The sequence below is a fragment of the Xyrauchen texanus genome, chromosome 19 (assembly GCF_025860055.1).
Source record: "Xyrauchen texanus isolate HMW12.3.18 chromosome 19, RBS_HiC_50CHRs, whole genome shotgun sequence".
In the NCBI taxonomy this organism is placed as follows: domain Eukaryota; kingdom Metazoa; phylum Chordata; class Actinopteri; order Cypriniformes; family Catostomidae; genus Xyrauchen; species Xyrauchen texanus.
Window position 1 is genome coordinate 45,171,056 of NC_068294.1, and position 13,019 is coordinate 45,184,074.

At 44.2% G+C, this 13,019-nt stretch overlaps 1 protein-coding gene across 1 annotated transcript; it reads left to right on the forward strand.

The window, feature by feature from the left end:
• The first annotated feature begins 398 nt into the window (after positions 1-398).
• Positions 399-5,957, forward strand: LOC127659611 (heparan sulfate glucosamine 3-O-sulfotransferase 1-like). The gene is made up of 2 exons (XM_052149506.1): positions 399-508; positions 4,643-5,957. Exon 2 carries the CDS (start codon positions 4,694-4,696, stop codon positions 5,555-5,557), a length of 864 nt encoding a protein of 287 aa, XP_052005466.1. The 5' UTR covers positions 399-508; positions 4,643-4,693; the 3' UTR covers positions 5,558-5,957.
• The last annotated feature ends 7,062 nt before the right edge of the window (positions 5,958-13,019 follow it).

Below are 13,019 nucleotides of genomic sequence, written 5' to 3' on the forward strand. Positions count from 1 at the left end.
ATTGTTTCAAAAAAATTAATTTCTGAAGTCACAATTAAGAAAAAGTAAAGGGAAGAAAGTGAGTGAAAAGATAAATGATCCATTCTTAAATTAACAGGTAAAAATGATAAATCAAAGTTTCAAACCGGTCTTCTATATTTGCATTTGTGTTGTTACGGTCTGAACAATGAACTGTAAAGCGTTACACAAAGCTCGTTATAATCCTTCTGATTTGCTATTCTTGCTGTTATTTATCAGAAAGTTTTGAGCAGAAATCTGTGTAAGGAATCGAGACATTTGTACCTATGAATAAAGTGCTTACAGCGCAAAAGAAAAAAACGTGAACTTTTAACAGGACAAGATGAACGGTGACGTCACAGAGCCGGAAGGCGTGTTCGAGGTGACGTCAGCGCGGGCGCGGCGTGTTTATGTATCTCGTGCAGGACGCTCGTAACGCGCGCGCACGTGAGGCAACTGTGTGAAGATGTTTTATTTCTCTTCGTAAGAGCTCGTGAGATCCGATCAACAGGTAAGAAGAGACTTATTGATCATAATGATGAAGATGATTAGAACACAAAACAGCGAGTGTGTGTGTCTGTGTGTCTGCCTGTCGTCAAAAACTCCGTGAAAACTCGTAGAATCAATAATTATCAATAATAATCCGTTTCTGCTGGTAAAACTATTAATCACACCTCTAATACTGCGCTAAAGTTTTCTGGAGATTAAATCGGTGTTTTCTTCATTTCATTGTGTTGATCTAATTAGTAACAGAAGTTTTAAGAATCGTAAAACTCTATAATGTCACAAAGTGTCTCCAGTTACTGAAGTAATGTGTCATATGCATTTAAAGTTACAGGTTGACTTTATTTGTGAAGTTTCTTTAGAGTTGAATAGAGTTACTGTGGCATGTGTAAGGAATATGCACCATTAGTGATCGATTAATGTGTGTTTTTAATGGCTGGGAAAGAGCATACAGGTCCTTCTCAAAAAATTAGCATATTGTGATAAAGTTTATTATTTTCCATAATGTAATGATAAAAATTAAACTTTCATATATTTTAGATTCATTGCACACCAACTGAAATATTTCAGGTCTTTTATTGTTTTAATACTGATGATTTTGGCATACAGCTCATGAAAACCCAAAATTCCTATCTCAAAAAATTAGCATATCATGAAAAGGGTCTCTAAACGAGCTATTAACCTAATCATCTGAATCAACTAATTAACTCTAAACACCTGCAAAAGATTCCTGAGGCTTTTAAAAACTCCCAGCCTGTTTCATTACTCAAAACCGGAATCATGGGTAAGACTGCCGACCTGACTGCTGTCCAGAAGGCCATCATTGACACCCTCAAGCAAGAGGGTAAGACACAGAAAGACATTTCTGAACAAATAGGCTGTTCCCAGAGTGCTGTATCAAGGCACCTCAGTGGGAAGTCTGTGGGAAGGAAAAAGTGTGGCAAAAAACGCTGCACAACGAGAAGAGGTGACCGGACCCTGAGGAAGATTGTGGAGAAGGACCAATTCCAGACCTTGGGGGACCTGCGGAAGCAGTGGACTGAGTCTGGAGTAGAAACATCCAGAGCCACCGTGCACAGGCGTGTGCAGGAAATGGGCTACAGGTGCCGCATTCCCCAGGTCAAGCCACTTTTGAACCAGAAACAGGCAGAAGCGCCAGACCTGGGCTACAGAGAAGCAGCACTGGACTGTTGCTCAGTGGGACAAAGTACTTTTTTGGGATGAAAGCAAATTTTGCATGTCATTCGGAAATCAAGGTGCCAGAGTCTGGAGGAAGACTGGGGAGAAGGAAATGCCAAAATGCCTGAAGTCCAGTGTCAAGTACCCACTGTCAGTGATGGTCTGGGGTGCCATGTCAGCTGCTGGTGTTGGTCCACTGTGTTTTATCAAGGGCAGAGTCAATGCAGCTAGCTATCAGGAGATTTTGGAGCACTTCATGCTTCCATCTGCTGAAAAGCTTTATGGAGATGAAGATTTCATTTTTCAGCACGACCTGGCACCTGCTCACAGTGCCAAAACCACTGGTAAATGGTTTACTGACCATGGTATTACTGTGCTCAATTGGCCTGCCAACTTTCCTGACCTGAACCCCATAGAGAATCTGTGGGATATTGTGAAGAGGAAGTTGAGAGACGCAAGACCCAACACTCTGGATGAGCTTAAGGCCGCTATCGAAGCATTCTGGGCCTCCATAACACCTCAGCAGTGCCACAGGCTGATTGCCTCCATGCCACGCCGCATTGAAGCAGTCATTTCTGCAAAAGGATTCCCGACCAAGTATTGAGTGCATAACTGAACATAATTATTTGAAGGTTGACTTTTTTGTATTAAAAACACTTCTTTTATTGGTCGGATGAAATATGCAAATGTTTTGAGATAGGAATTTTGGGTTTTCATGAGCTGTATGCCAAAATCATCAGTATTAAAACAATAAAAGACCTGAAATATTTCAGTTGGTGTGCAATGAATCTAAAATATATGAAAGTTTAATTTTTATCATTACATTATGGAAAATAATGAACTATCACAATATGCTAATTTTTTGAGAAGGACCTGTGTGTGTGTGTGTGTGTGTGTGTGTGTGTGTGTGTGTGTGTGTGTGTGTGTGTGTGATATATATATATATATATATATATATATATAATTGACATATATGATATAGATTAATACAATTAAAACAACTTTAATTTAAGTAATGTTGTCTGTACAGAATATTTCTTCAAAGTGCAATTAATTGTTTGAAATTGACGAGTATATTTGTAGAGTTTGAAACTGACACTAGAGATTTAGCCAATCAGACGCAGATATCAGACGATGCCAATAACCTCAAAATATCATCTGATTGTTCGTCCTGTTAATTGCTATATTCATATATCATGATATTCACATGGTACTTTAAAGAATGCCGTAGTACTAAAGTTAGCTCTGAACGATTTATTGAAATTAAATCGAAATCGAGATATGGCGTCATGCAATTATCAAGCGGCAAAGGCTGCAAGATATTTAACCCTTTAACAGCGTGTGTTATAAATATGATACACAACGTTTGACGGCTCCTGTTTCACTCGCTGTTCACGCTGACGAGTCACACAAACTATAGTATGAACATTTCACATGTTTATGGCACCATCTAGTGGTTATTTGAGAAAACAAAGTAGTTTCAATGTTTATATCGATGTATTTAAAATGAAAAGTGACTCTTGTGTTGGGATAAATAACAGCTTATTTTAATAAAGTAAAAGTGTCAGTAATTATTATATTGTAACTGATATTTTAAAATGAATATCTGCTGAATATAAACAACTTGTGCTTGATTCAAATTAGGGATGCACGATTTGGACAAAAAGTCATATTGTGATTTGATCTGTGATTATGATGGAGGTGTTTTCCACATGTTCAGCTGTAAAAAGGCTGCTGGGGGTTTCACACTTAAGCCTCTTAAAAAAGGCCAAACTGACACCTTTTTCAGTTCAACCACAAACAATTAAATATATAAACAGACAAACAAAGTCTTCTTCATATCCAAATGTTCCCGTCCACCGTGTACCTGTTTTTGTCCATTTGTGACCGGATGTAAGCCCACTAATCATCATCATCATTAGTTTCTGAAACACTTGAATATTAGGGACGCTCGGTCAGGATTTTAACATCTGACTCTGATCTTCAGTTTTCATTTCATCAATCGATGCTGATCATTTAACTTTTATTATCAGCAGCTGTAAAAACTGGTTATATATAAACTTTCTGCTCAATGTCACTGTTAAATACATTTCCCTGATGGTAAAAACAGTTGTTGGCTAGTTTTTGCTGTCAAAAATAATGTTGGTTGATTAAATAATTCAGTATACACAAAATATAATTTTTAAATATAAATGTTACTCTTTATTCTTGGCCTTAAAATCTAGTAGACTTATACAAACTATTGTTTACTGTATATAAGACAGTCCTAAAGAATGAGGCTTAATGTCAAACTGAAGTTGAACTCATTGGTGTAATTACATTTAAAGTGAACATTTTTATTAGTTTGTCACCATTTAGTTTAATTATTTGTATTCATTATTTTATTATATTTAATTTATTAATGCATTATAGTAACTCAATATTTAATATAGATTTATTATATGTTCCTTTTCATTGTGTTGGATGTTGGTAATATTAGTTCCGCTTGTTTCCGTGGGGAGTGTAATAAGTGCGACACGCGCTCTCATGAGAGGTAAACAAATGACGGGAGACTAAAGAGATGTTTCTGGACTCTACAGGTGTTTCTGTGAATGCTGTTTGCTCAATCATTTAATAAAGATGTTTGAATTATTCCCCATCTTGTATTCTGCGTTATTATTATGATACATGTGCCTTGCGTAGCCTATATAGGGAAGCCAAAGCGTAATGTGTACGCGGGGTCTCAGAAGGTTAAAGTACTTACATTTCTAAAAGCGTACATTTAAAACATGTTAAACAATTCAAGGACCTTGTAGAACTCTGTAAATACTGACAGAGAAACGTTTAAAGGGTCGTTTATGATAACATGGACACATTTTTATATGGTTTGTCATTCATGTCACATGCAACTATGTTATTGTACAATGGTGTATTTTGTAGATGTATACGTGACGTATATAAATCATCTGTGTTTGTGTTTCAGAGCCCAGCGAGTGTGTGTGCTGTCAGGCTGAAGTGGTGTCGGATTGTTCTGATGGCCGTCGTGATCTTCGCTTTGCTGTTGTTCCTCACTCAAACTCCTCCCATCGCTCCGCGACCTACCTCTGCCCCGCCCACAAACGCCACACGCCAGCTGCCTGACATCATCATCATCGGCGTGAGGAAGGGCGGAACACGTGCTCTGATCGAGATGTTGAGTCTCCACAGTGCTGTCGTCACCGCTCGGCACGAGGTTCACTTCTTCGACTGGGACAGTCACTACCGGCGCGGTCTGGACTGGTACCGCTCGCAGATGCCCTACGCACGACCGGGCCAACTGACGGTGGAGAAAACACCCGCGTACTTCACCTCCAATGGGGTCCCGGAGCGCGTTCTGCAGATGAACCCGGACGTCAAGCTGCTGCTGATCGTACGAGAGCCGACGGAGCGTCTGCTTTCGGATTACACGCAGGTGTCCCACAACCGTCTGGAGAAACACAAACGACAGCAACCGTTGGAGACGCTGCTGCTGCGCGACGGACAGCTGAACCTCAACTATAAAGCCCTGAACCGCAGTCTGTACCACGTCCACCTGCAGCGCTGGCTCGGCGTGTTCCCTAGAGACCGTTTACACCTGGTGGACGGAGACGCGCTCATCAGAGATCCTCTGCCGGAGATGAAGAAGGTGGAGGAGTTCCTTCAGTTAGACCCGCAGATCAACGCCTCCAACTTTTACTTCAACAAGACCAAAGGGTTCTTCTGTCTGCGGGACGGCGGTCGAGAGAGGTGTTTGCACAGCTCGAAAGGTCGAGAACACCCTCAAGTGGCGCCTGAAATCCTCCAGAAACTCTACGAATACTTTGACGAACCGAACAGGAAGTTCTTCGAGCTGGTCGGAAGGACGTTTGACTGGAAGTAGGAGACGGTTTGAGATTACACGCATGTACAGAGCGAATCAAACCTACTCTGGAAATAACTGGAAAATAACGAATGTACTTGTCAGAATGAGTTCAAGCTGTTGGTCTGTAATGTCACACTTCTGAGTGAACTGTGATGGAAGCTGATTGTCTTCATGAGGAAACGATGAGTTGATAAATATCGATGAAAGATTAAAAGGTTTTGCACTGAAGATTCGTTCACAAGAAGAGATTTGTGTTCATGTAGTCAGATATAAACACACATATGCATGTGAAATCATCTATTTTTATACCTTTAATACAAGCTTAAAAACCTCTCAATGTTTTTATAACTGCTGCTAAGTTATTGAATGTGTGTGTGTCTTTATATCACTCAGATGTTGTTTTTAAAATGAAGTAAACGTGAATTATTAAAGATATTTTTACTATTGTTTAATGTTTTGTTTTTTAAGATACATTTTGTGTGTGTGAGTTTGTGTGTGTGTGTGTGTATGTGAGTTTGTGTTTGTGTGTGTGTGTGTGTGAGTGACTCTTCATCACACTTCCTGTTTGTGAGAGTGTTTGTGAGTTTGTGTGTGTGTGTGAGTTTGTGTTTGTTTGTCTGTGTGTGTGTGTGTGTGTGTGTGTGTGTGTGTGTGTGTGGTGAAAACAGTGTTGTTGGTTGGACGAATCATCTCTGCAGGTTTAAAATACTTTTATTGGCATAATATTAGTGTTTGTTTTTAATTGTCAACCGTCTCTTATCGTTTTATCAAAATGCTACTTTGTTGTTTTAGTTTGATTTGAGGTCACATCTGACATGTTTTTATATATTCAAATGTGTCTTTCCCTTCTAGGAAAACAGCCTAAAAATATTGATGACATCATCTTGCCCTGCCCAATCAAAAGCTTTCGACAATGAGAAAGTCCCCGCCCCTAATATCACCTTCAGCCTGCTAGAAATTAGCCAATCATGTGACAGCTCTGACATAAACTGATGGCAATTGGGTGTTTAAAAAAATAAGGAATGATCCTTTCAATATGTCTGACCCAACTTCCTGTTTGAACAGGAAACACATCAACACAGGAAGATCATCACTGTCAAAGCGTTTCATGACCGTTGAGGGGAATATCAGGATGATTGAGTGTGTGTTTATTCTTATGTGTGTTATATACGGTGAGGCCACATATGAATGAGGGAATACTCCGGTAACATGTGGACTTTGATGAATAGTTACATACTACTATAGCTACATGTTTACATCATGATTATCACATGGCTTGTGCGTATTGCAACAGTTTCCTCAGACCATTAACTTTAAACACCTCGTCTGTTCCAGAGAACATTTAACTCACGTTTAGTGCCACATGGTGGATTGTGTCACATCAGAACGGCCACGGTATGTGTCATTACACAAAAATGTCGCCACAGTCACATGATTTGAATGAGATTTGACTTTGCTTCTGTGGGGCACAAATGAGAGGTTCAGGAGAATATAAACTTTAGTCACCATCTTGTATTGCAATGAAAGTGAATGGCAACTCACACTAATGTTCTGCGAAACATCTCTTCTTGTGCTCTACTGAAGACAGAATGTCGCTCAGGTTTAGAACCACACGAGGGTGAGTAAATGATGACAGAATTTTCATTTTTGCTTGTACTATGGCTTTAAGAATGGTGTGATTTATCCGATGAGGAACAAGTATTCTGTGCTCACACCGATGATCCACAATGGAGGTCCGTGAGTGTCGGTGAGTGTCAGTGAGTGTCAGTGAGGGGTCTGTGAGTGTCGGTGAGTGTCCGTGAGTGTCAGTGAGTGTCCGTGAGTGTCAGTGAGTGTCCGTGAGTGTCAGTGAGTGTCAGTGAGTGTCCGTGAGTGTCCGTGAGTGTCAGTGAGTGTCCGTGAGTGTCAGTGAGTGTCCGTGAGTGTCGGTGAGTTTCGGTGAGTGTCAGTGAGTGTCCGTGAGTGTCAGTGAGAGTCCGTGAGTGTCCGTGAGTGTCGGCGAGTGTCCGTGAGTGTCGGTGAGTTTCGGTGAGTGTCTGTGTGAGTGTCCGTGAGTGTCAGTCAGTGTCCGTGAGTGTCAGTGAGTGTCCGTGAGTGTCCGTGAGTGTCGGCGAGTGTCCGTGAGTGTCCGTGAGTGTCTGTGTGAGTGTCGGTGAGGGGTCTGTGAGTGTCGGTGAGTGTCGGTGAGTGTCCGTGAGTGTCGGTGAGTTTCGGTGAGTGTCTGTGTGAGTGTCGGTGAGTGTCCGTGAGTGTCGGCGAGTGTCCGTGAGTGTCCGTGAGTGTCTGTGTGAGTGTCGGTGAGTGTCGGTGAGTGTCCGTGAGTGTCGGTGAGTTTCGGTGAGTGTCTGTGTGAGTGTCCGTGAGTGTCAGTCAGTGTCCGTGAGTGTCAGTGAGTGTCCGTGAGTGTCCGTGAGTGTCCGTGAGTGTCGGCGAGTGTCCGTGAGTGTCTGTGTGAGTGTCGGTGAGGGGTCTGTGAGTGTCGGTGAGTGTCTGTGAGTGTCGGCGAGTGTCTGTGTGAGTGTCGGTGAGTGTCGGTGAGTGTCGGTGAGTGTCGGTGAGTGTCTGTGTGAGTGTCGCTGAGTGTCCGTGAGTGTCCGTGAGTTTCGGTGAGTTTCGGTGAGTTTCGGTGAGTGTCCGTGAGTGTCCGTGAGTGTCCGTGAGTGTCGGTGAGTGTCGGTGAGTGTCAGTGTGTGTCAGTGAGTGTCCGTGAGTGTCCGAGTGTGTCGGTGAGGGGTCTGTGAGTGTCTGTGTGAGTGTCTGTGTGAGTGTCTGTGTGAGTGTCGGTGAGTGTCGGTGAGTGTCGGTGAGTGTCCGTGAGTGTCCGTGAGTGTCAGTGAGTGTCTGAGTGTCGGTGAGTGTCAGTGTGTGTCAGTGAGTGTCCGTGAGTGTCCGAGTGTGTCGGTGAGGGGTCTGTGAGTGTCTGTGTGAGTGTCGGTGAGTGTCCGAGTGTGTCGGTGAGGGGTCTGTGAGTGTCTGTGTGAGTGTCTGAGAGTGTTGCTGAGGGGTCGGTGAGGGGTCGGTGAGGTGTCGGTGAGTTTCAGTGAGTGTCTGAGAGTGTCGGTGAGGGGACTGTGAGTGTCGGTGAGTGTCTGTGTGAGTGTCTGTGTGAGTGTCGGTGAGTGTCGGTGAGTGTCGGTGAGGGGTCTGTGAGTGTCGGTGAGTGTCTGTGTGAGTGTCGGTGAGTGTCTGTGTGAGTGTCCGTGAGTGTCTGAGTGTCGGTGAGTGTCGGTGAGTGTCGGTGAGTGTCGGTGAGTGTCAGTGTGTGTCAGTGTGTGTCAGTGAGTGTCCGTGAGTGTCCGAGTGTGTCGGTGAGGGGTCTGTGAGTGTCTGTGTGAGTGTCGGTGAGTTTCGGTGAGTGTCGGTGAGGGGTCTGTGTGAGTGTCTGAGAGTGTTGCTGAGGGGTCGGTGAGGGGTCGGTGAGGTGTCGGTGAGTTTCGGTGAGTGTCTGAGAGTGTCGGTGAGTGTCGGTGAGGGGACTGTGAGTGTCTGTGTGAGTGTCTGTGTGAGTGTCTGTGTGAGTGTCGGTGAGTGTCCGAGTGTGTCGGTGAGTGTCGGTGAGGGGTCTGTGAGTGTCGGTGAGTGTCTGTGTGAGTGTTGGTGAGTGTCTGTGTGAGTGTCGGTGAGTTTCGGTGAGTGTCGGTCAGGGGTCTGTGAGTGTCTGTGTGAGTGTCGGTGAGTGTCTGTGTGAGTGTCTGAGAGTGTCGGTGAGGGGTCGGTGAGTGTCTGTGTGAGTGTCTGAGAGTGTCGGTGAGGGGTCTGTGAGTGTCTGTGTGAGTGTCTGTGTGAGTGTCGGTGAGGGGTCTGTGAGTGTCGGTGAGGGGTCTGTGAGTGTCTGTGTGAGGGTCTGAGAGTGTCGGTGAGGGGTCGGTGAGGTGTCGGTGAGTGTCTGTGTGTGTCGGTGAGTGTTGGTGAGGGGTCTGTGAGTGTCTGTGTGAGTGTCTGAGAGTGTCGGTGAGGGGTCGGTGAGTGTCGGTGAGGGGTCTGTGAGTGTCTGTGTGAGTGTCGGTGAGGGGTCTGTGAGTGTCTGTGTGAGGGTCTGAGAGTGTCGGTGAGGGGTAGGTGAGGTGTCGGTGAGTGTCTGTGAGTGTCGGTGAGGGGTCTGTGAGTGTCGGTGAGGGGTCGGTGAGTGTCGGTGAGGGGTCTGTGAGTGATGTGTGAGTATCGGTGAGTGTCGGTGAGTTTCGGTGAGTGTCGGTGAGGGGTCGGTGAGTTTCGGTGAGTGTCGGTGAGGGGTCTGTGAGTGTCTGTGTGAGTGTCTGAGAGTGTCGGTGAGGGGTCGGTGAGGTGTCGGTGAGGGGTCTGTGAGTGTCGGTGAGGGGTCGGTGAGTGTCGGTGAGGGGTCTGTGAGTGTCGGTGAGGGGTATGTGAGTGGTCTGTGAGTGTCGGTGAGTGTCTGGACACTATGTGTTGATATTAAAGCAACAGCACTGTGTCGCTGCTTTCACTTTGTTTCAAGCTGTTTTCTTAAGTGCAGCAAAAATAAACTAAAAGAAACTCCTGATTATAATGTGTGTACAGAAAGACAAACTTTATAAAGCGTCCCATGAGAATGAATGACAGATCTGTAAACGTGCTCAATTTAGAGAATTGTGTTCATAAAGTCAATGATTATTATTCTTAAGTGAGTTGGACTGAAATGTGACACTGCAGTGTTTTACATTGAATCAAACACAATGTTTTGTGTGTCCTGTTGAATAACTGCTGTGTGTGACATCATCATCATCATCATCATTATACCTGAATGAACCTGGTTTTACTGCTTCTGTTGGTTATTACACAACAGGAAACACTTCCTGAACACTTTCCATGATTCACCTGACATTACACACACACACACACACACACACACACACTCACTCTCTCTCTCACACACTACACACACACACACTACACACTCACACACACTCACTCTCTCTCTCACACACTACACACACACACACACACACTCTCTCTCACACACTACACACACACACACTGACTCTCACACACTCACTCGCTCTCACACACTACACACACACACTCACTCTCTCTCTCTCACACACACTCACTCTCTCTCTCTCTCTCACTAACTCACGCACTCACACACTACACAAACTCACTTTCTCTCACACACTACACACACACACACACACTCTCTCTCTCACTAACTCACGCACTCACACACACACACTCTCTCTCTCTCTCTTACACACACACACACACATTCTCTCTCTCACTAACTCACGCACTCACACACTACACAAACTCACTTTCTCTCACACACTACACACACACACACTCACTCTCTCTCTCACTAACTCACGCACTCACACACTCTCACACACACACTCTCTCTCACACACTACACACACACACACACACTCTCACACACTCACTCTCTCTCACACACACACACTCTCGCTCTCACTCACTCACACGCTCACACACACACACTCAATTCAATTCAAATGAGCTTTATTGTCATGACAAATTGTACATTGTATTGCCAAAGAATTTATATGAGCATGAAAAATAACAGAGTAGAACAAATTCTGTATTGAACAAGTGTGTAAAAATAAAATTAACTGTGTGTGTGTGTGTGTGTGTGTGAGTGAGTGTGTGTGTGTGTGAGAGTGTGTGAGCGTGTATTTATCACTTTGTGGGGACCAAATGTCCCCATAAGGATAGTAAAACCGAAATTTTTGACCTTGTGGGGACATTTTGTCGGTCCCCATGAGGAAAACAGCTTATAAATCATACTAAATTATGTTTTTTGAAAATGTAAAAATGCAGAAAGTTTTCTGTGAGGGTTAGGTTTAGGGGTAGGGTTAGGTTTAGGGGATAGAATATAAAGTTTGTACAGTATAAAAACCATTATGTCTATGGAAAGTCCCAATAAAACATGGAAACACAACATGTGTGTGTGAGTGTGTGTGAGTGTGTGTGAGAGTGTTTGTGAGTGTGTGTGTGTTTGTAAATGGGCGCATCACTGTTTGGTCGACTCTTCCCTCTTTTTGTGGCAGGAATTGATGTATTTTGTCTCTTTGTTCACCAAGTAAATATTGAGCTTGTGCATCATTCTTCAACTTTTTGAAGTTGGGACAAATCATTTCAAATTTGGGAAAGAAGTATTTTGGAATGTCATTATAATTAGGGCAGGTGGTTAAGAAGTGCAGCTCTGTTTCTATTTGTCCTTGTCTACAGTACGGGCATAACCTGCCCTCTCTGGGCTTCAGCTCTGCCTGTATCTGCCCTTCTCTATCATCAGTGCTGTCTGTCTGTCTGTATCTGCCCTCTCTATCATCAGTGCTGTCTGTCTGTCTGTCTGTATCTGCCTTTTCATCATCAGTTTGTGGTCTCAGTCTGTATCTCGTACTCAGGTATTCTGCTGAGAACACTCTCTCTCTCTCTCTCTCTCTCTCTCTCTCTCTCTCTCTCTCTCTCTCTCTCTCTCACTCTCAATTTCAATGTAAAAGTACTCTATTGTCATGATTGTGTTTACATACAATATTGCCAAAGCATTAATACACAAAACAGATAAAAAAGATGCAGTAACACCAGCATATGATCTGATCTCCCCCAGTAACACCAGCATCTGATCTGATCTCCCCCAGTAACACCAGCATCTGATCTGATCTGATCTCCCCCAGTAACACCAGCATCTGATCTGATCTGATCTCCCCCAGTAACACCAGCATCTGATCTGATCTCCTCCAGTAACACCAGCATCTGATCTGATCTCCCCCAGTAACACCAGACTCTGATCTGATCTCCCCCAGTAACACCAGCATCTGATCTGATCTCCCCCAGTAACACCAGCATCTGATCTGATCTCCCCCAGTAACACCAGCATCTGATCTGATCTCCTCCAGTAACACCAGCATCTGATCTGATCTCCCCCAGTAACACCAGCATCTGATCTGATCTCCCCCAGTAACACCAGTATCTGATCTGATCTCCTCCAGTAACACCAGCATCTGATCTGATCTGATCTCCCCCAATAACACCAGCATCTGATCTGATCTGATCTCCCCCAGTAACAACAGCATCTGATCTGATCTGATCTGATCTCCCCCAGTAACACCAGCATCTGACCTGATCTCCCCCAGTAACACCAGCATCTGACCTGATCTCCCCCAGTAACACCAGCATCTGATCTGATCTGTTCTCCCCCAGTAACACCAGCATCTGATCTGATCTGTTCTCCCCCAGTAACACCAGCATCTGATCTGATCTGATCTGATCTCCCCCAGTAACACCAGCATCTGACCTGATCTCCCCTAGTAACACCAGCATCTGATCTGATGTCCTCCAGTAACACCAGCATCTGATCTGATCTCCTCCAGTAACACCAGCATCTGATCTGTTCTCCCCCAGTAACACCAGCATCTGATCTGTTCTCCCCCAGTAACACAAGCATCTGATCTGATCTCCTCCAGTAACACCAGCATCTGATCTGATCTCCTCCAGTAACACCAGCATCTGATCTGATCTCCTCCAG